Below are 19,978 nucleotides of genomic sequence, written 5' to 3' on the forward strand. Positions count from 1 at the left end.
ATATGCATATGTCTCAGGTAAACCTTTTATTCTTAGGTTTTTACGTCTACTTCTATTTTCTTGATCTTCTATCTGAAGAATGGCTGTATTCAGGCCATCTGCCTGCACTGACATGCTGTGGGCTATGGCTGTGTTGAAATCAACTATGGCTGCCTGGTTGCTTTCTAGTGTTTCCACCCTCTTCCCCACTGACCTCATGTCCTCTCTGATAGCCGTCAATTCTTGGAGTACTGGAGCTAGTGCTTTTGTCAGCACCTTTTGCAGGACCTTCTTTGATAGTGGTTGTGTTTCATCCTCCATTTGCACGTTGTCCTGGCTCTCTGCCTCCGAGTCCTCTGGTGCGTCTGGCTCTGGCGGGAAGTCCTGCGCCATCTTGCGAGTTCTCGGCAGCGGCGATGTGAGCTTCTTTTCGAGGTATTTCTCTAGATCCCCCTGATATTTTCTGTTTTTTGGGGTATCATAGATGTCAGACCCCTTCTCCTTCCCGGATTTACCCATTTCGGGTCGGTGGAGCTGCTTAGTAGCCGTGAGGTTTAGCCTGCTTGCGGCTCCGCCCCCCCCAGTTTCACACTTTTTGTGTATAATTCCACATGTATTAATTGATAGTTTTGCTGCCTTCAGTGTGAATCTACAGAAAACTCTTTAAATGAGAAGGTGTGTCCAAACTTTTAGTCTGTACTGTATTTAATTTACTTACTATGGTATTTATATTTGGCAATTTACCAGATTTCCAGTTAACTACAATTTTCCTTCTTACAACTCTAAGCAGCCTCACTAATAACCCTCTAAACTTTTATGGATTTGTTTTTAGCTTAGATTAAGAAGGGACAGTTCTGATAATGGACTGGGTTACAACTGCTCCCCATTCTGAATAGTTATGAGCCCCCTCCACTAGAGTCCACCTCCACTGTTATCACCTTTAGATTGATGCTGGCATTGGCGGAATTCTAATCAATGTGTTTGCATCACATACACATCGGTAGTAGTACGTACATGCTTAGTGTTGCCTTTTTGGGGAGAATTGCTGATCCCAATGCCTAAAAGTTTTGAGTAACTTTAACGGGTCTGCTCATCACTAGTCATTTACTTTCTTGCCAATATATCTTGAGACAGTCCCCCCATATCTGTTATAAATATTCCTAATGTTGTTAACAACGTCAGCATTTGTATGACTGTGGTGACATGTCTCCTTCTATGCACAATTTAGTCTTCCTATTCCTTTTGTCTCTATAAGAATTGCATGGGAGAGTTTTGATCACAGTCGGTTAAGTGAAGGAATTTCACAGAAGATTATAATAAATATTACAGCTAAAGTTACTAAAGCCCTTGGAAATTTAATTGTATTGGTGTATGACATGCTGACCTACTTCTTCAGTGTCTGCATTTGTTCTTTACTTTCTACATGTGTGTGAAGGATTTGTTTGGACCCAATATCTTACCATGATCTTCAAAATGTTCTACTTTCTCACAGTATGTGATAAATGACTTATCCGCATAAACACAAGAACGCTCTCAGGCTTCACGATTTTTCAGTGAGATTCATTAAGCTGTTGTAGGTTACACAGGAGATTTAAATGTGTCAGGTCCTCTTTAGAAGTGAGAATGAAGGTAGAAATGTGCTAATGGAAATGTACACATTTGTCATTTCATGTATGACCTTAAGTAACCTCATCCCTGATAACAAGATTTCTTCCTTTTGTGTATTTCATTCATTTCATCCTGTATTCTCATTGTCATAAGATTTCTTGACATCACTGTATTTAGTTATTCATCTTGTAATGTCTGGTTGGAATTTGATGCACTTTATTTACTTACTTGTATCAGAAAGCCAACAAAGAGTCCCCGAAAATTCTATTTATATACTGGCAGAAATAATTATATGCTTCTCAGCAAACAGAAATGACAAAGGATTTCATTGTGTAAGAGGCTACTGTACAACTCTGCTAATGGAACTTAAATTCAATTTTGTTTTCCCAATTTTTCTTTTATCTTTTAATGACACAAGAAAGACAGGAGCCGCACTGTTAGAGATGTCATCTTTTTTTTGGCACTGTAAACTTGTTTTTGGCTAAATAGCTTGATATGTTTGACAATACAAATTCACTTTCCATTGTGAATAACCAAAAACAATACTGTAAGAATGATACCGTTGCAGCACAAATTGTGGTAAAGCAGTGTCCTGTTCAAAAAGTACAAAAGCAGATTAGAATTTTATGGTGTTAGTAAAAACTTTTGCTGGTATTATTAGCATATTTTTAAATAGTAAATTGATTGGGAAATCTTTATCCTACTAAGATTTTTTTTTTTTTTTTTGTAATTTATGATGACTATAATAATATACATGGCATTTACTTATGTGTATATATTTACTTATGTATTTACCAATCGATTTGTCTGCTATTTTAAATATTTTAAATGCTCTAATTACTGTATGTTTTATGCCATGACTCACGAGTTGGTGTAGCTTTTTACATATTACATTATATGTATATTTTAATATTCTGTGCGTACATATATATTTTTTACCATATATATTCTATCATACTCGTAGCCTACCTTGGCCCTTATATATATTTTTTATACATTTAGTTGTATACTTGTATGTTCCAATTATACTTGAATGTTCCAAATATCTGCAAACAAACCGATATATTTTATTACTACTAATTTACATCTACTAATACGAAACACTTCTATTCTTCAAATCTTGTATTGCTCTATCTTTTTTTAGTGTGTTTTGTACCTGTATTTTGTTCTCAGTCTCATACCACTTGAAAAAGGAGTCTTCGCTACTCCGAAACGCGTTGTGATCCGAGATTTTCAAATAAATGCTTTTCATACCATGATGTTCCATACCTGAATTTGTGTATGCGCCACTACAGACAACTCTTCACCTACTCTTATAATAATATACAGGCAGTCCCTGGGTTATGTACAAGATAGGGTCCGTAGGTTTGTTCTTAAGTTGAATTTGTATGTAAGTCGAAACTGTATATTTTATAATTGTAGTTCCAGACAAATTTATTTTGTGACAATTGGAGTTTCAAAATTTTTTGATGTAATTGGACCAAGGATTATCAATAATTCTTCATTACAGACACTTTACAGCTGATTATTGCAATCTGGGACTATAGTAAAGCATCCAGAGAGCTTCACCAGAGGTCACAGGGGGCAGAGGGGTCCGTCTGTAACTATGAGTCATCTATAAGTCGGGTGTCCTTAAGTAGGGGACCGCCTGTAGTTCAGACAATTTTAGACTAAACAATATTTACTATCTAATTTATATAATCTTACTAAATTTTCACTGTACAGTGTGTAGTAAATAGAATTCACATATATTTATAGAAGGCAAATACATCCTGACTACATTGATATTAAAGTGTTGATAGTACAAGCAAATTCAGCAGTCACATTTGTTTCAAGGACATTAATGTTCAGTTTCAGTTGTGTATCCATTCCAGTTTGTCTCCATTGTGTCTCTCCGTTTTGTCTCTGTGATGCATCTATTTTGCCTCCGTGTACACAAAAAAAACTGAAGGTGTAACATTGCTTTGAAAAAAATCACACCTGGTTTATCAGCCTCATCAGTGAAAAAAACCCTTTTTTTTTAATTTTTTTGCGGACCCATAAACTTCTATTGCCTTCTGTGATCCGCATCAGTGAAAAAAAATAGAACACATTTTATCATTTTTTCCACGGACAACAGATCAGTGATTATTATGGCTGCCATTTGGTTTTCACTAAATCACATTTTTAATAAGCGCATAGGTCCAATCATTTGGGCCTTAATAGTTTTATGATGCTTTTATATGTGCTAGATAATTTATTTTACAAATTTATTTCTCAGCACCAGCCGTTTTCATACAAGTTTGAGTTTCATAAAGGCATTTGGTTAATTTAATCCATTAACCAATTTAACCCCTAATTACCAGAATTTAAAAGGTTTAGTCATTTTATTAACTGACCGATTAATGATCAAGGCTATAAACGTTTTTTATGACCTGCAATGCTTTGCTGACATAGTTCTTTAAAGGACATCCACCACCAGGATGAAAAATTGCAAACCAAGCACACTGACATAGTGACTTGTTTGCATAATTTTGCATAAGAAGCTAATAGAATAGCAGATATTGCAAGAAGGGGCACACACCATGAATGTGTTTGGTTTACAATTAGAGGTGTGGCTTTAGAGGCACTACAGAGGGGCATAACATAGTGGGGCTATGAGGGGCACAACATAGTGTAGTTCCAGGGGGCACATCACTGTGTTGCTGCAGGAGGGCACAGCACAGTATGGCTCAGGGGGGAAAACACAGTGTGGCTACAAGGGGGCACGGCATTATGTGGCTCCCGGAGGGTAGAGCACAGTGTGACTACAGAGGGGCACATCACACTGTGGCTACAGGGGTGAACAAGACAGTGTGGCTATGAGGGGGCCCAACACAGTGTGGTTATAGGAGGCATAGCACAGTGTGACTATGGGGGGCACAAAACAGTGTGGCTACAGGGGACACAAAACAGTGTGGCTTTACGGGCACAAAACAGGGGGCACAGCAGAATGTGTATACTGAGGGGCACAACACATTGTAGCTACCAAAGGCCACAACACAGTCTGTCTATAGGGGACAGAACTAAGCATGGCTACAGAGGCTGTCTTGGGACAACACAGTGTGGCCACAAGAAGGCACAAAACAGAGTAGTACAGGGGGCACAGCAGTAGTTGGATACTGGTGGGTACAGCATAATATGGCTGCAGTGGGTCAAAACACGGTGTAGCTACAGAGGCACAACACATTTTGGCTACAGGAAGGCACAGCAGGATATGGCTGCAGTGGGGCACAACATAGTGTAGCTACCGTAGGCCACAGCACAGTATGTCTATAGGGAACAGAACTAAGTGTGGCTACAGAGTGGCACAGCATAGTGTAGCTACAGGGGGGTACATTACAGTGTGGCCATAGAGGGGCACAGCACAATGTGGCTACAGGGGGCATACACAGTGTTGTTACTTGGGGCACAGCATAATGTGGATACTGGATAGTACAGCACAGTAGGGATACTGGGGGGCACAGCACAGTGTGGCTATGGGGTTGCACAGCACACTGTTGAAACAAGGAGCACAGCAGCCTGATCCTACTAAATATAAAGCTCTCAGTGACCTGTATTACTTCACCAGCCAGCAACTCGACTTAGTACTGTGCCGCCTTCATGAATTGCAGGCTGGAGAGCCCCATCAATTCTGTGGCTGCAACTAACGTAATACCTTCTCAGTGCTGAAAGGTGGGCACAGATTCTCACTCCTGCTCTCACTGCAGCGCAATCTGTGCTTCCATCCATAACTCCTCTTCCATAACATTAAAGATTTTCTAGCAAGTGCAGTTGTGGGCAGGAGGTTGACTCTTGGGAAAAAAAAGTACATACACTTAATATCACTAGTGACTGGAGCCACCCTCTAAATATTGTATAATATATTGTATGACCAAACTAGTTTCTCTGTAGCATTTAGAGAAAATGATTAAAATAGAACAGGTATATTATGTGTGGTGTTAATAGGGGTTTTCTAGGGGAAAACATAAAATGGTTTATTTTTTTCTGTGTGAGAAGGAAGCAGCTCCCCTGCCCTCCAGTGGTTGTAGCTGTTTGGTCTAGGTACACAAGCTATGGTTTCATAGATATAATCCTCCAAGAGTGAGGTAAAACTTCAGACTGCTGGTTTCATGGACTTAACCCCCGGGATCACATAAAAATGACTGCTTATTGGTAAATAAGACATAAACACCATCATTTAATATAAGGTATTAAGGTATTGAGTTATGGTACACCCTAACCCTGTTACGGCTTCCAGGATCTGTGAAGTGGGACTAATGCCCATCTTGGTCTCAATCTATACTGGGAGGTTCTTAGTATATTTGGCGCAATGTGCACTAGTGGAGGGAAATCATAACTGGCGCACAATGCGCCCAGTCATGAAAATGCGCCTCCATTATGTATTTTCTTTTTTAAATGTAAGTAATTTGCCACTTTTTAAAGTTAAAAATGGAATCAACAGTTTGAAAACACAGTAAATATTAAATTTAGAATCTCATCATTTAATAAATCAGCTTTTAGAAAATCATCATGAATTATTTTTCCCAGACCAGGTTTTGCTGTGGCTGGAGACATCACTAAAAAGACTCTAGTTACACTGTAAAATCCAGATTCAAGAGTTTATATTTAAAGGTCAGGAAATGGACTTGAAAATTAATACTATTCTATAATAACTCTACAATTACTGGATGTGATGAATAAAACTAAAAGTCGATCTTATTATGAGAGCCAGACTCAGCTAGGTCCCTGAATTTAATTAGATTTAATACAATAATCCAAATAATAAGAGTATGATTAATTATAGCACAAGTTGCAAAGCTAAAAATAAACTGCTAGATGATTTGTTATCTCAATTTTGGAAATCGGAAATTAGGAAAGTCCATATCTAAAAGGAGTTGAAGAGTTCATAAATAAACAGTAACTTAAGCATTCAAAATACTTTACATTTTTGTAAAATAGCAGCAACAGTAGGGCAGATGTATCAAGGTGTCTGCACCAGAATTCTAGACTATCTGGGTTTTAACTTATTTTATCTTAAATCTCTTTTCCAACTTCTACAAAAAAAAGGGGTGTGGCTTTGGTGTGCTCTCCTAAAAAGTAGGTCATTGTGCTAAAGAATTCATTATTGTGGTGCAGCAAACAAGGACAACTAATATGGGGTGAAAAGTACAACTCGCCAGTCTCATACTGCACCAGATTAATCATCCAGCATCAGACACAGGGATTAATCTGGTGCAACAGAGAACTGTCTAGGTCTAAAGACCAACACATTACTACATCTCCCCCATTGAATGTAAAGTCATAAAGTACCTTTGTGCCAGGCAGTTTGCATACACGGCTACACAGCACAGCTCCATTTGTCCTCTTAACTAAAATCTTTCTTCTCATGCATAAGCCTCACCTTTAAGCTCCAGCAAGTCCTGTTCACCTTCCTTAACTATACCTATGTCCTCAGCCAGGGTACTGCTGCCTCTTTATGTAACACTCACTAACTGCTCAGCATCTCCTATGTCTAGCATATCTTTCTTTAAGTCCCTTAAGCCCCTTCCACACTGGCGTTTTTCACGCGCGAGTTCTGCGCGTGCATTTGACGCGCAGAACTTGCATTGCACTCTGTCCCATTGTATTCAATGGGTCTTTCTTCATTAGCGTTGTTTTTCACGCGCGTGCTTGCGTTCGTTTTCACGGGCGTCAAAATCGCAGCATGCTCTACTTTTGCGAGTCACGCGCGTTTTTCACGCCCCATTCAAGTCTATGGAGATGCATCAAGAACGCATTGCACTCGCAATCATTGCAAGTGCAATGCGAGTGCAATGCGTTTTAAACGTAAGGGTTGCTAGGTGACCAGAATAACAGTATTTCCCCTGCTCGAGAACGATCATTTAATTAAAAAAACACAATGAAGAACAGTGAAGAATAGAATAAAAACAGTGAACACAGTGAACACAGTGAACACAGGATCATTTAAGAGAAAAACACAGTGCAGAACACAGTGCAGAATAGATTACAGATGTTCGGCACATCTGCTTACTTGTCGGGAGATACGCGCGGAACGGTGCGCCCAAAATAGCATGTGAAGAACAATATATATGTGTGAAGAACACATTGCAGATGTATTTAAACATCTGCAATGTGTTCTTCACACACATATATATTGTTCTTCACATGCTATTTTGGGCGCACCGTTCCGCGCGTATCTCCCGACAAGTAAGCAGATGTGCCGAACATCTGTAATCTATTCTGCACTGTGTTCTGCACTGTGTTTTTCTCTTAAATGATCCTGTGTTCACTGTGTTCACTGTTTTTATTCTATTCTTCACTGTTCTTCACATCTGCTAACTTGTCGGGAGATAATATACACGGGGAACAGTGAAGAATAGATCGCAGATGTTTGCAACTTATCAGAAGACATTATTTTTCAATTAAATAAGCCATTTTAATCCCAAACCATGGTCCCTTTGAAAAATGCTCGAGTCTCCCATTGACTCGCGCATGAAAAATGCGCCGAAAACGCAAAAAAAACGCTAACAACACGCGCGTGAAAAATGCAAAAACGCTAATTACTCCAAGGAAAAATGGAACAAAAAAGCAGCCAAAAACGTCAGTTTTTCACGCATTGCACCCTGACGTGAAATGCAACGCCAGTGTGGAAGGGGCCTTAGTATCAGTATAACACAGAGGAGAGGGGAAGGTAGTGCAGAATCTCTAGGCACTATCTATTGACAGAGAGAAAAATGGGTAGCAAATCAGAGAGCAGAGCTGTAGGTGTCCATAGCCTTTAAAAGGAGTCTATCATCAGCCTTTACCCCACTAGACTATCACCATCCTCAGGGATGGCATGAAATATAGAATTTCTTCTTTTATGGTAAATCTCACAATTTTATCTATAAAAAAATCACCTTCAAAGTCTTTGCAGATGATCAGAGATGTGTCACATGTTCTAGGACTCTATTTAACCTAGGGTAATCTCAATTTTCAAATCACATCATGTGAGGTCTCATAGAATTATGTGCCGCCAAAGCCGCCTGTAACGTACATGAAGAGTCTCAAAGGGGACTTGTGCCAAATGTCCCCGAATTATGCACAGTGTTTTAATGTTGGTCAAATGATAAAGAACTGATCTTATTCCCATTTTATATTAATTCTTTTTATATTAATTGTATAACTACTAGAGATGAGCGAGTATACTCGTCTGATCTTGATGCTCGTTCGAGTAGTGAGACACGCGTGCCGAACGGTGTTCTTCACAATACTATGTGAAGAACAATGGGGCAGATTTACTTACCCGGTCTGTTCGCGATCCAGCAGCGTGTTCTCTGCGCTGGATTTGGGTCCGGCTGGGATTCATCAAGGTAGTTCCTCCGCCGTCCACCAGGTGGCGCTGCTGCGCTGAAAAGCATCTGAACGCACTCAACTTCACCGGGCCGGACCAAGTGAAGGTAAGCGCGTCCCAAGCGACACTTTTATTGTTTTAAATGCGGTGGTTTTTCCGAATCCGTCGGGTTTTCGCTCGGCCACGTCCCCCGATTTCCGTTGCATGCATGCCGGCGCCGATGCGACACAATCCGAACGCTTGCGTCAAAATCCCGTGGCAATACAGGGAAAATCGGCGCAAATCCGAAATATTCGGGTAACACGTCGGGAAAACGCGAATCGGGCCCTTAGTAAATGACCCCCAATATGTGTTAAGAACACATTGCAGATGTATGAAAACATCTGCAATGTGTTCTTCACTGTGTTCTTTCAATGTGTTCTTTAAGTGAAAACTTCTGCAAACATCTGCAATGTGTTCTTCTTTAGTGTTCTTTCAATGTGTTCTTTCAGTGAAAAATTCTCGAGTCTCCCATTGACTTCAATGGGGTTCATTATTCGATACGAGCACTCGAGCATTGGGAAAAGTTCGACCCGAGTAACGAGCACTCGGGCATTTTAGTGCTCGCTCATCTGTAATAACTACGCTAAAATAATTTACTGTACGCATTTGTGTTTATTTGTAAAAGAAATCATTGCATTAATATCTACCCATATTTGTGTTTTTACCCATGACAGAGGAATACATGAATAATCAGATAAATCATATCTGCTATATGCTATAATACTTCAAAGGATTACATTATAAAAGCCATAGCCATAAAAGAAAATGAAAGTTATTTAGGTTTATGTATTATATTCTGTATTACCACCTTCTGCAGCTTGTAGTCTTTTATATTATTGGTGTGGACACTAATTTCATCTGTCTTAGCAAAAACCTCCAGATTACTTTAAGAAAATCTACCATTTGATTTCATGCATTATAAAGCAAACATACCTTGAGAATGCTGTAGCTACACTGATGCAGGCAAATATCTTGTTTAATCCCTGAACTGAGTGGTTTTGCAAAAAACAATTATAAAATTATGTGATCACCTCTGTCGTCCCTGTGCTGAGGTTTGTCGCTTCTCCTCTCTCATTTAGTATGCGCTGCTCGAGAGGATGATGTAATCAATTTGTTGTGCCTGCCTGTGTATGAGTGATCCATCTTAGGTTGATTATTCCTGTCTGCACATTTCAGAAAGCTCAGTGTAATGTTTTTATGTAGACAGCCAGCAGCTTACCGTATTTTGCGGCTTATAAGCCGCACCGGACTATAAGGCGCACTAGTCCGATGCGCCTTATATATGTAATAATTACATATATAAGGCGCATCGGACTATAAGGCGCGGGGTCCGGGCGCGTGGCGGAGGTCCGGGGGCGTGGCGGAGACCCGACGGGACGCGACGGGACACGACGCTGAGGCGCGACGCCGAGACGCGACGGGGAACGCGGGGAAGGTGAGCGGGGAAGGTGCGGGGAAGGTGGAGGAGGGCAGCGGACCATACTTACATAGGTCCCCGCTACCGGAGACCGCAGATCTCCAGCGGGAACTGCAGACCACGCGGCAGAAGTTGTTCATGCCGCGTGGTCTGCAGTTCCCGCTGGAGATCTCTGGTCTCCGGTAGCGGGGACCTATGTAAGTATGGTCCGCTGCCCTGTGCCCAGCGCCATACATAGGGCGCACCGGACTATAAGGCGCACTTAGGATTTTTACGGAAATCCAAGGCTTTTAAGTGCGCCTTATAGTCCGGAAAATACGGTACCCAAAATCACCACTAGAGCATGCATGGCCTTTAAAGGACATCTTCCACCGGATTACTGGTGGTAGAGTGTCCCAATTAGACTGCTCGTTTTTAGACTGTTTTTAGAAGGTTTTCGGGAATCTTTATTAATGAAATATGAACTTTATATGTAAAACAGCCAGAGGTGCTCAGGCAGTCCCCGTTAATTTGTTGACTTCCCCCGGTCTAAGCCTCCTCCTGCTGCCGGCTGGGGAACTAGGAGAGAGCACACGTCCCGCTCTCTCCACGTCCCAGCCCTCTGATGTCACCGGCTGGATCGTAATTGATGTATGATGCATGATGATAACACCTGCTATTTCTACCTGACCTATGTCAATAGTTTCTCACTTGGGTTAAACTAGCAAGTAAAAGTGGCCCTGGAAAACATCTTCAAGTTTATTCATTCTGTCTGTGGGTCCAAATTATCAGAGGGTGGAGCAATCATAAGTAGGCAATGAAAATGGTTCACACTGGTGATGGGTGAGCTAAAACAAATGGTAGGCAGTACTTTTGAACATAGGGACTCCTAGCGCACAAGTAAGGAATTGTACTGGTAGATGTGGTGTGTATTATGATGCTCTGCATTAGTCAGGTTGCCTATTATGAGGGCTTGCAGTGTAGCACGCTGCATTTGTTAGCCTCCCAATGCTGCCTTCTTTATGCTGTAGACAGGACCAATGTACTTTATTCCTTACAATTGGAAAAGTGCATATACAATTTACAGTTATGGCATGATGTATGATGTATATAAAAAGGTGAAACCATCAGGTTTACATATATAAAGGTTACAACCACACATAATACTTCAAATGTGAACATGATACAACTATGGATATTGCATAAATAATGGTACAACCAGGATGCTGTATAAAGGTACAACCATGTGAAGCTCAAATATAATGGTAGATTTCATTAATAATGATACAACCAGACAATGATAGTGAGAATTATATGATAGAGCCACATATATAATGGTTCCATCAAGTAGATTGCTTGTATAATAGTAAAACCAGAAAATGTGCTTATATAATAGTACAACCAGGAACACCACGTGCATAAAGGTACAATTATAAAAAACGGATAAAATAATGATGTAACTAGGCTGAGCACTACAGTGTTCACTGGCGAGAGGGAGGACTGGAAGCTATAAGAGAAGCCAACCCATTGGGAAAACTTCTGGTAAACCATTTGGTTAGTCCACCACGGCCTCTTACCAGGCCAAATCTCTTTACTTAACCGATGAGATGTAATAACAGTGAAACATTACTTAGCTTGAGAAAGGGTGCTGTGTTTTGCAAGATTCAATTTTAATAAAAAAGTTATTTTTTTAAAGACAGTTTCCTCCTTTAAAGACATCACATAGACATGGACTGATATGTGAGGATGACTTATTTGGGCACTTTTACTTAGCTATTGTTTTTTTCTATAAGCTACTTAAATTTTACTGTGAATTTCATCCCAATCTGAACACAAATGTGACACACAGGCTGAGCTAGTCAGAAAAGGGCTGTGGCTTGGCAAAATGTGACATTTTACTGTGGACCAGAATTGAACACACAGAGGAAGTTTACTAAGGACCAGTTACTTATTTCATTTCTCAGTTATTGAGACCCAAAACCATGGTTGAAGCCTAGTTTTGCAGAAAAAAATGTAACAATGTAGAAAAGTATTTGTTTTACAACAGTTTGTAACAAAAAGTTGTTTCTAAATAAAAAAATTAAAACCTGAATCGGCAAAATTTGGTTCAGACCTGGGTCTGCTTATACTGACAGGCTAAGCCTCCATAGCTCTGGGACCACAAAAACAGCTGACACCATCCAGTACTGCACCGTGTGAATAAGTCTCATAAGCTCGCCATTCCATGTGGTCTCACAAACTAAATGAGATTAAGTAAGCCGCTATTTCGACCATCTTGTTACCATTAGCTTATAGAAGGACTATTAATTGTCATTTCCCTATTTCCAATATATTTCCCTATTGTTACACCCATCTCTTCAGACAACCTGCCATAACAATGGCTCCAGTACACAGAGCTTTCAATGCCTTCAGATTCATTAAAGTGACTTTGACTCTTGATAAATCTACTGGCAGTGTCTATATGGCTTGTTTCCAACAGTCACCTAAAATGTTACAAAATATCATCAAAAGTCAGACGAGGGTGAGGACTGGCGTCAATTTGCGTCAAAACTTGCTCCTAAACAGAAAGTCGTAAATCATGAATTCAGTCCTGATGTTAAAGCTAGTCTATGCAAATAATGAATTTAATGCAATCATGTTCATTTGGAGCAATGGAAAGTCGCAAAACAGCATTTGTACCACAACTGCGCCAAAACAACGCCAATCATAGACAACATATGATACATTACCCCATTTAACGCCATTTGTTGCCGTGTTGATGCAAATGTATAGTACCAATATTAGTCTCCAATTTAACACATTCTAAGATAGAGCAACCAGGTTCATGAATGTTAAAAAAAAATGTTACACTACTAGTACACTAGATGGCGCTGTGCTATCATGAATGAATGGAAAGTGGGAATGCTGCATATTAACCCACGTGTCAGATTCACACATGCAGTAAAATGTCTTGGACATTTCAATTTCAACTAATATTAGAATCCATTTATTCTTCCAGTAATTATTTTTGAAAGCTATGACATTAATTACAGGGCAAAATATAGGGACTATCTATACTACCTGTAATATAGAAGCCTATATTGGTGCAAGACAAAGGCAATTTAAATTTGTGTCTTCATATGAAATTGAAATGGAACCCAATTGACACACAAAAGGCAGAGCCCAAAATTAGTATAAAATAAAACAATGCATAGGAATAAGAATCTTGTCATCCTAAACCAGTAAAATGCAGTGTGATGGTAGTCAAAAACTAAGGTAATTCAATTTAATGTATATTCTGTAGACTAGAGTATGATATCCACATGGATGGATATACTGTAGATTAGAGTATGATATATTCTGTAGACTAGAGTATAATATACACACTGTAGATGAGAAAAGGATATATATATAGTGTATTTTAGAGTATGATATATATTTTGTAGACTAGAGTATGATGTACAGCCTGTATATTAAAGAAAGATATATACTGTAGACTAGAGTATGACCTTGTGAAACACATCAAGAGACAGGACTTTATAAGAAGCAGGTTTATTAGTATTAGATGCAAGCAATTCATTGGTGGAAACACATATTTGAACTTGCTATCTTGCATTGCTTTGTTATCACATTGTTACAATGATGCAATTTCTCAACACAAAATTTCCTTCAAGGGATAGTAGAATGGAGTATGCAATCACTGTTAAGTTCTGGACATAACATCACAAAGCACCTACATAACAGTCACTAAATTATTTACTGATGATTCTTCATTGAATTAAAGGATGACAAGTACCTGCAGGATTTTACAGTGGAACCAATACTGCAAAAAGTAGATACAAACTAGATATAGAATGACCTACAATACTTTATGTATCAAGGGACACAACCTACAGTATTGGTAGCAGGATGCACTCACAATAGACCTGGGGATTAAGCAACACACCACTTATTATAGACAACAGACAGAATATGCATGCAAATTCTGTGTATGGAGCTCACTTACCTAAAATATTTCCAATAAGAGCAATGATAAATACTGCAATATATCCGGCAATAAGAACCCATTCATATTCCTTAGGGTGTAAATATTCCCTCCAAAGATAGCGCAGAAATTCATCATCATAATCAGCAGAGGGGTTAAGAAGTGGCTCCTGGGTCACATTTACATCCTGAAGAGACCAATTCCTATAAAGAAAACCATCAAGTTTTGTTCCTGGCATGCTTTTCCTGTTATATTTGGAGATGCTTTATCCTTCCTGATAAAATACATGAATCATAGATGAATACCTGTGGACTGTTCAACTTATATAGGTGCAAACAAAAGCATCCTTTCATAGATGTCACAATCCATTCCAGGTAGGGCTTTGCAAGTGTGTCTCTAATATTAGTTAAAGGCACACTAACTTTCCCCTTTAAGCTTGCTGTGCACATGCCATTAACTTGCTTAGCGTTGTATCCCTTTTGCTTGCAGGACATTAAAAGAAATGATCAGAGCTTGCAGGAGAGAACAACCTTCTCCTTTCTCAGTGTTTAAATCCATTTCACTGGCTCCAGGAGCACAAGCTCTTACTCTCTCCTGTAGCCCATCCCCTTGGATGCAATGTATATCTCAGAACAGCTGTAGGAAGTGGTCTGTCACCATCCATTCTACAAAATGCAGAAAGCATTTACCTGTTGTTCAGACAATATGATCACTGAGAAGGTCATTCAACATGTCCTTATAATATGCCGATAGATATTTGTTAGTGTAAAGGACTAGTTATCTTCCATGTATTACAATAAAGCACATTCTTTCAGCTATGCCCTATATAGAGATGGAGGGGGGGGGGGGGGCGCATTAGTGACATTCCGAGACAATGCACTTAAAATACTGATACAAATATCAGAGGATCTTTCTGTTTCATGAAAACAGTGCACTGACAGGAATAATCAAAAAACATGCACTTTTGCCATTGTTTTTTAATTTCCTTAATTTTTCTACTATAGGTTGTATCACTATCACTATATAAAATGCATTATCCTGGTAAACCTGCTGCTAATGAATTACTGAATGCTAATTACACATGAAAGAAAAATCAGAATGCTTACCAGGTTTAATATACTGATTGAAGGGCGTCTGGTATGCAAACTTGGAATCTGTATTCTATGTTGTTCTGTTGCTGGACAATGTTCCCTATATTTGGGTATGCAATAGTGTCTCAATGTTCCAGGATGAAATTTGTGAACTAAAACTGTACTGTAACTTGCTATCAATCCACAATTACACAAAATTAAGAATGATGGATAAAGAAAATGTAACCCATATAAATAAGGTTAATGCAAGACAGAGCAGTTTCCATGTCAAGGACAGTACCTTCTTCTTTGTTCTTGTCCAGAAAGGAGTCTTCTCCTGCTCTGTGTCTCACCCCAGCACAGATAAGGAACAACACAGACCATGCAGTACTGTATTGTTCTGTAGAGAGGAGCCACTAGACAGCAAATCAATGCATGCACCTCACAGATACAAGCATTGTAGCAGTGACATGTTCATTCTGATTGCCTGAATTATTCTAGGATACCAACTATGCAAATCTGCACCATAGAACACATAGCAGCCAAAGCTGCCATTAAAACAATTGCATTTTATTTATTATAACAAAAAAAAACATGTACAATGAAGACGGACCAACAAAAAATATTAATCTCAAATACTTGTGTATAGTACAATTGTATAAGGAGAGATCACAGTCCACCCAAGGTCAAGACCACAGGTATCCCAGCCAAGTAAAAGTTCCATTGAAAAAAATATTACATACTACAACTGTCCCCAATAAGCATAATGACAAACTATTCTTCAATATGAGTGGTGGACAGATGTAAATCCTGTCAGTTAAAGTAACAACCTACAGTCATGGCCAAAAGTTTTGAGAATGACACAAATATTATATTTTCACATGATCTGTTGCCCTCATTGTCCCTCTACATGCCTGTAATCCTAAACAATGAGGTCCTAAAGCTGTATGCAAATGACCTGTGAGATGTCCAATGAGTCATTATCATATTCAATCTGTCCAGCTTATTCATGAGTGGGAGGTATAATGGTGTAAACCATGTGCTTCCTGGTGCTGGCGCCCCCTGCAGCCTGTGTGTGTATAGAAGAGATACAACAGCTCCAGGCAGCCATGCTATTGCAGAACATGTCAGGTACTTGTGTAGCTGATGTCTGTGTCTCTATGTATTAGGAGGATGCAGCATGTCAGCAGATGCAGCACACACACTAGCAATGTTTTACTATACATTACACACAGACATGAGCAGGGGGAGGAGAGGGGAGGGGTAACAGGGGTGACATCACTGCCTCTGACCATGTGACCAGCCTCATTTACATAATAAAGAAAAGATTATTTTATAATGATTAATGTATGAAATTACTAGATTAAGGCTGGGATGGAATCCATGTGAGCTGCTTCAACAGGTAGTAGTGACAGGACTAGTGACAGAGACCTGATGACAGGTGTCCTTTAATGCAGCAAGTCAATATTTGCAGTGTTGACTAGAGACGTCTCGAATAATGAGCCCCATTGAAGTCAATGGGAGACTCGAGCATTTTTCAAAGGGACCATGGTTCGGGAATAAAATGTGTTATTTAATTGAAAAAGAATGTCTTCTGATAAGTTAGCAGATGTATGCAAACATCTGCAATCTATTCTTCACTGTTCCGCGCGTATATTATCTCCCGACAAGTTAGCAGATGTGAAGAACAGTGAAGAATAGAATAAAAACTGTGAACACAGTGAACACAGGATCATTTAAGTTAAAAACGCAGTGAAAAGCACAGTGAAGAATAGATTTCAGATGGTCGGCACATCTGCTTACTTGTCGGGAGATAAGCTGTCCCAGGATCCGCTCCTCTTCTTCCACTGAAGTCTCCCCGATCTCTTCGCTGCTCACCGATGCCTCTGCCCGCTCCCCGATGCCTCCGCGCTGCTCCCCGATGCCTCTGCGCTGCTCCCCATTGCCTCTGCGCTGTTCTCCGATGCCTCTGCGCTACTCCTCGATGCCTCTGCACTGCTCCCCGATGCCTCTGCGCTGCTCCCCATTGCCTCTGCGCTGCTCCCCGATGCCTCTGCGCTGCTCCCCATTGCCTCTGAGCTGCTCCCCATTGCCTCTGTGCTGCTCTCCATTGCCTCTGTGCTGCTCCCCAATGTCTCTGTCCTGCTCCCCGGTGTCTCTGTCCTGCTCCCCGCTGTCTCTGTCCTGTTCCCCCATGTCTCTGTCCTGCTCACCGTGTTCTTCAATGTGTTCTTCGCACATATATATTGTTCTTTACATACTATTTTGTTCGCACCATTTCGTGCGTATCTTCCGACAAGTAAGAAGATGGGCCGCACATCTGTAATCTATTCTTCACTGTGTTTTTCACTTTGTTTTTCACTTAAATGATCCTGTGTTCATTGTGTTCACTGTTTTTATTCTATTCTTCATTGTTCTTCACTGTGTTTTTTTAATTAAATGCTCGATCTCGAGCAGGGGAAATACTCGTATGAGCAACTAGCCGTTTCGAGTACCTTAATACTCGAACGAGCATCAAGCTCGGATGAGTATACTCGCTCATCTCTAGTGCTGACCCTTCTTCTTCAGGACCTCTGCAATTCTCCCTGGCATGCTCTCAATCAACTTCTGGACCAAATCCTGACTGATAGCAGTCCATTCTTGCACAATCAATGCTTGCATTTTGTCGCAATTTGTTGTTTTTTGTTTGTCCACCCGTCTCTTGATGATTGACCACAAGTTCTCAATGGGATTAAGATCTGGGGAGTTTCCAGGCCATGGATCCAAAATCTCTATGTTTTGTTCCCTGCGCCATTTAGTGATCACCTTTGCTTTATGGCAAGGTGCTCCATCATGCTGGAAAAGGCATTGTTGATCACCAAACTGCTCCTGGACGGTTTGGAGAAATTGCTCTTGGAGGACATTGTGGTACCATTCTTTATTCATGGATGTGTTTTTAGGCAAGACTGTGAGAGAGCCGATTCCCTTGGCTGAGAAGCGACCCCACACGTGAATGGTTGCAGGATGCTTCACAGTTGGCATGAGACAAGACTGGTGGTATCGCTCACCTTGTCTACTCCGAACAAGCTGTTTTCCAGATGTTACAAACAATCGGAAAGGGGATTCATCAGAGAAAATGACTTCACCCCAGTCCTCAGATGTCCACTCCCCTTATCTTTTGCAGAATATCAGTCTTTCCCTGATGTTTTTTTCTGGAGAGAAGAGGCTTCTTTGTTGCCCTCTTTGACACCAGGCCTTGCTCCAAGAGTCTCCGCCTCACAGTGCGTGCAGATGCTCTCACACCTGCCTGCTGCCATTCCTGAGCAAGCTCTGCACTACTGGTAGCCCGATCCCGAAGCTGAAACACTTTTAAGAGACGGTCCTGGTGTTTGCTGGTCCTTCTTGGGCGCCCTGGAGCGTTTTTGGCAAGAATGGAACCTCTCTCCTTGAATTCCTTGATGATGAGATAGATTGCACCTCAGTCAACAATCTTTCTAGCTGCGATACTCTTCCCTGTTAAGCCAGTTTTGTGCAATGCAATGATGACTGCACGTATTTTTTTTAGAGATAACCATTGTTAACAGAAGTGAAACAATGATGCCAAGCAACAGCCTACTTTTTAAAGTGTCCAGTGGTGTGATTCTTACTTGATCATGACAGATTGATCTCCAGCCCCGTCCTCATCAACACCCACACCTGTGTTACTGGAGCAATCACTCCTTTTAAGGCAGGCCTGCAATGAAGTTGAAATGTGTTTTGGGGGAAAAAGTTTGTTTTCTAGGCCATTATTGACTTTGCAATTAATTGCTGTTAAGCTGATCACTCTTTATAACATTCTGGAGTATATGCTAATTGCCATTGTAAAACCTGATGCAGTAAACTTTGTAACAATTAACATTTGAATTATTCTCAAAACTTATGGCCACGACTGTATAGTATGTTAAAAGAAAACCTTACCCATAGATAGTGGATTCTTTGGACTGATAAAAGAGAAGAACTCCAATGCGCGTTTCGTGTAAAAAAACTTCCTCATCATGATATATCTGTACTTGATGAAAGGCCCATTCTAAATGCATCTGCAATGCAATAAAATTACTGGATTTTTATGGTTGACTTGTTTTGCAGAATATAAAACTCATTTGGTGAGAAATTCCCTTGTTTTGCATTGCAATGTTCAAAGAGGCATAACATTTTTATTTTTTGTTTACGGAGCTGGTTTAGTGTTTGTTTTTGCAGGACAAGCTGTAATTTCTATCGGTATCATTTTGGGGATAATTGTTATCTTTTGATCACTTTTTATTCTGTTTTTATGAGACTGAATGTGAAACATCCTAATTTTTGAGTGTTTCTTTTTACCTTTTTTTATTACTACGTTCGGCATTCATTTTATTTTATTGTATTGTTATGGATATAACAATGGCAATTTTACATTTTTTAACATTGAAATTGGGGAGTTTTATTCATTCATTAAAGATTTTTATTTTTCCATTTTTAAAAAAACTTATTTTGTCCCAGTGTGGGACTTGAAAAGGTTATCAATGTAATACGGCAATACTAATGAATAAGTCATATGGCACACTGTTAGATTGAGTTGAAGGCATCTGCTG

At 40.0% G+C, this 19,978-nt stretch overlaps 1 protein-coding gene across 1 annotated transcript in view; it reads right to left on the reverse strand.

The window, feature by feature from the left end:
• The window catches only part of HCRTR2 (hypocretin receptor 2), a 44,311-nt gene extending 28,532 nt beyond the window's left edge, over positions 1–15,779 (reverse strand). The window contains exons 1-2 of the mRNA XM_072142264.1: positions 15,694–15,779; positions 14,344–14,525 (exon numbers count right to left, since the gene is read on the reverse strand). Coding sequence (XP_071998365.1) covers positions 14,344–14,525; positions 15,694–15,776 — 265 coding nt within the window. The 5' untranslated portion in view covers positions 15,777–15,779. The remainder of the gene's footprint in view (positions 1–14,343; positions 14,526–15,693) is intronic.
• Positions 15,780–19,978: the final 4,199 nt, after the last annotated feature.

The sequence above is a fragment of the Engystomops pustulosus genome, chromosome 3, assembly GCF_040894005.1.
Source record: "Engystomops pustulosus chromosome 3, aEngPut4.maternal, whole genome shotgun sequence".
NCBI classification, from domain to species: domain Eukaryota; kingdom Metazoa; phylum Chordata; class Amphibia; order Anura; family Leptodactylidae; genus Engystomops; species Engystomops pustulosus.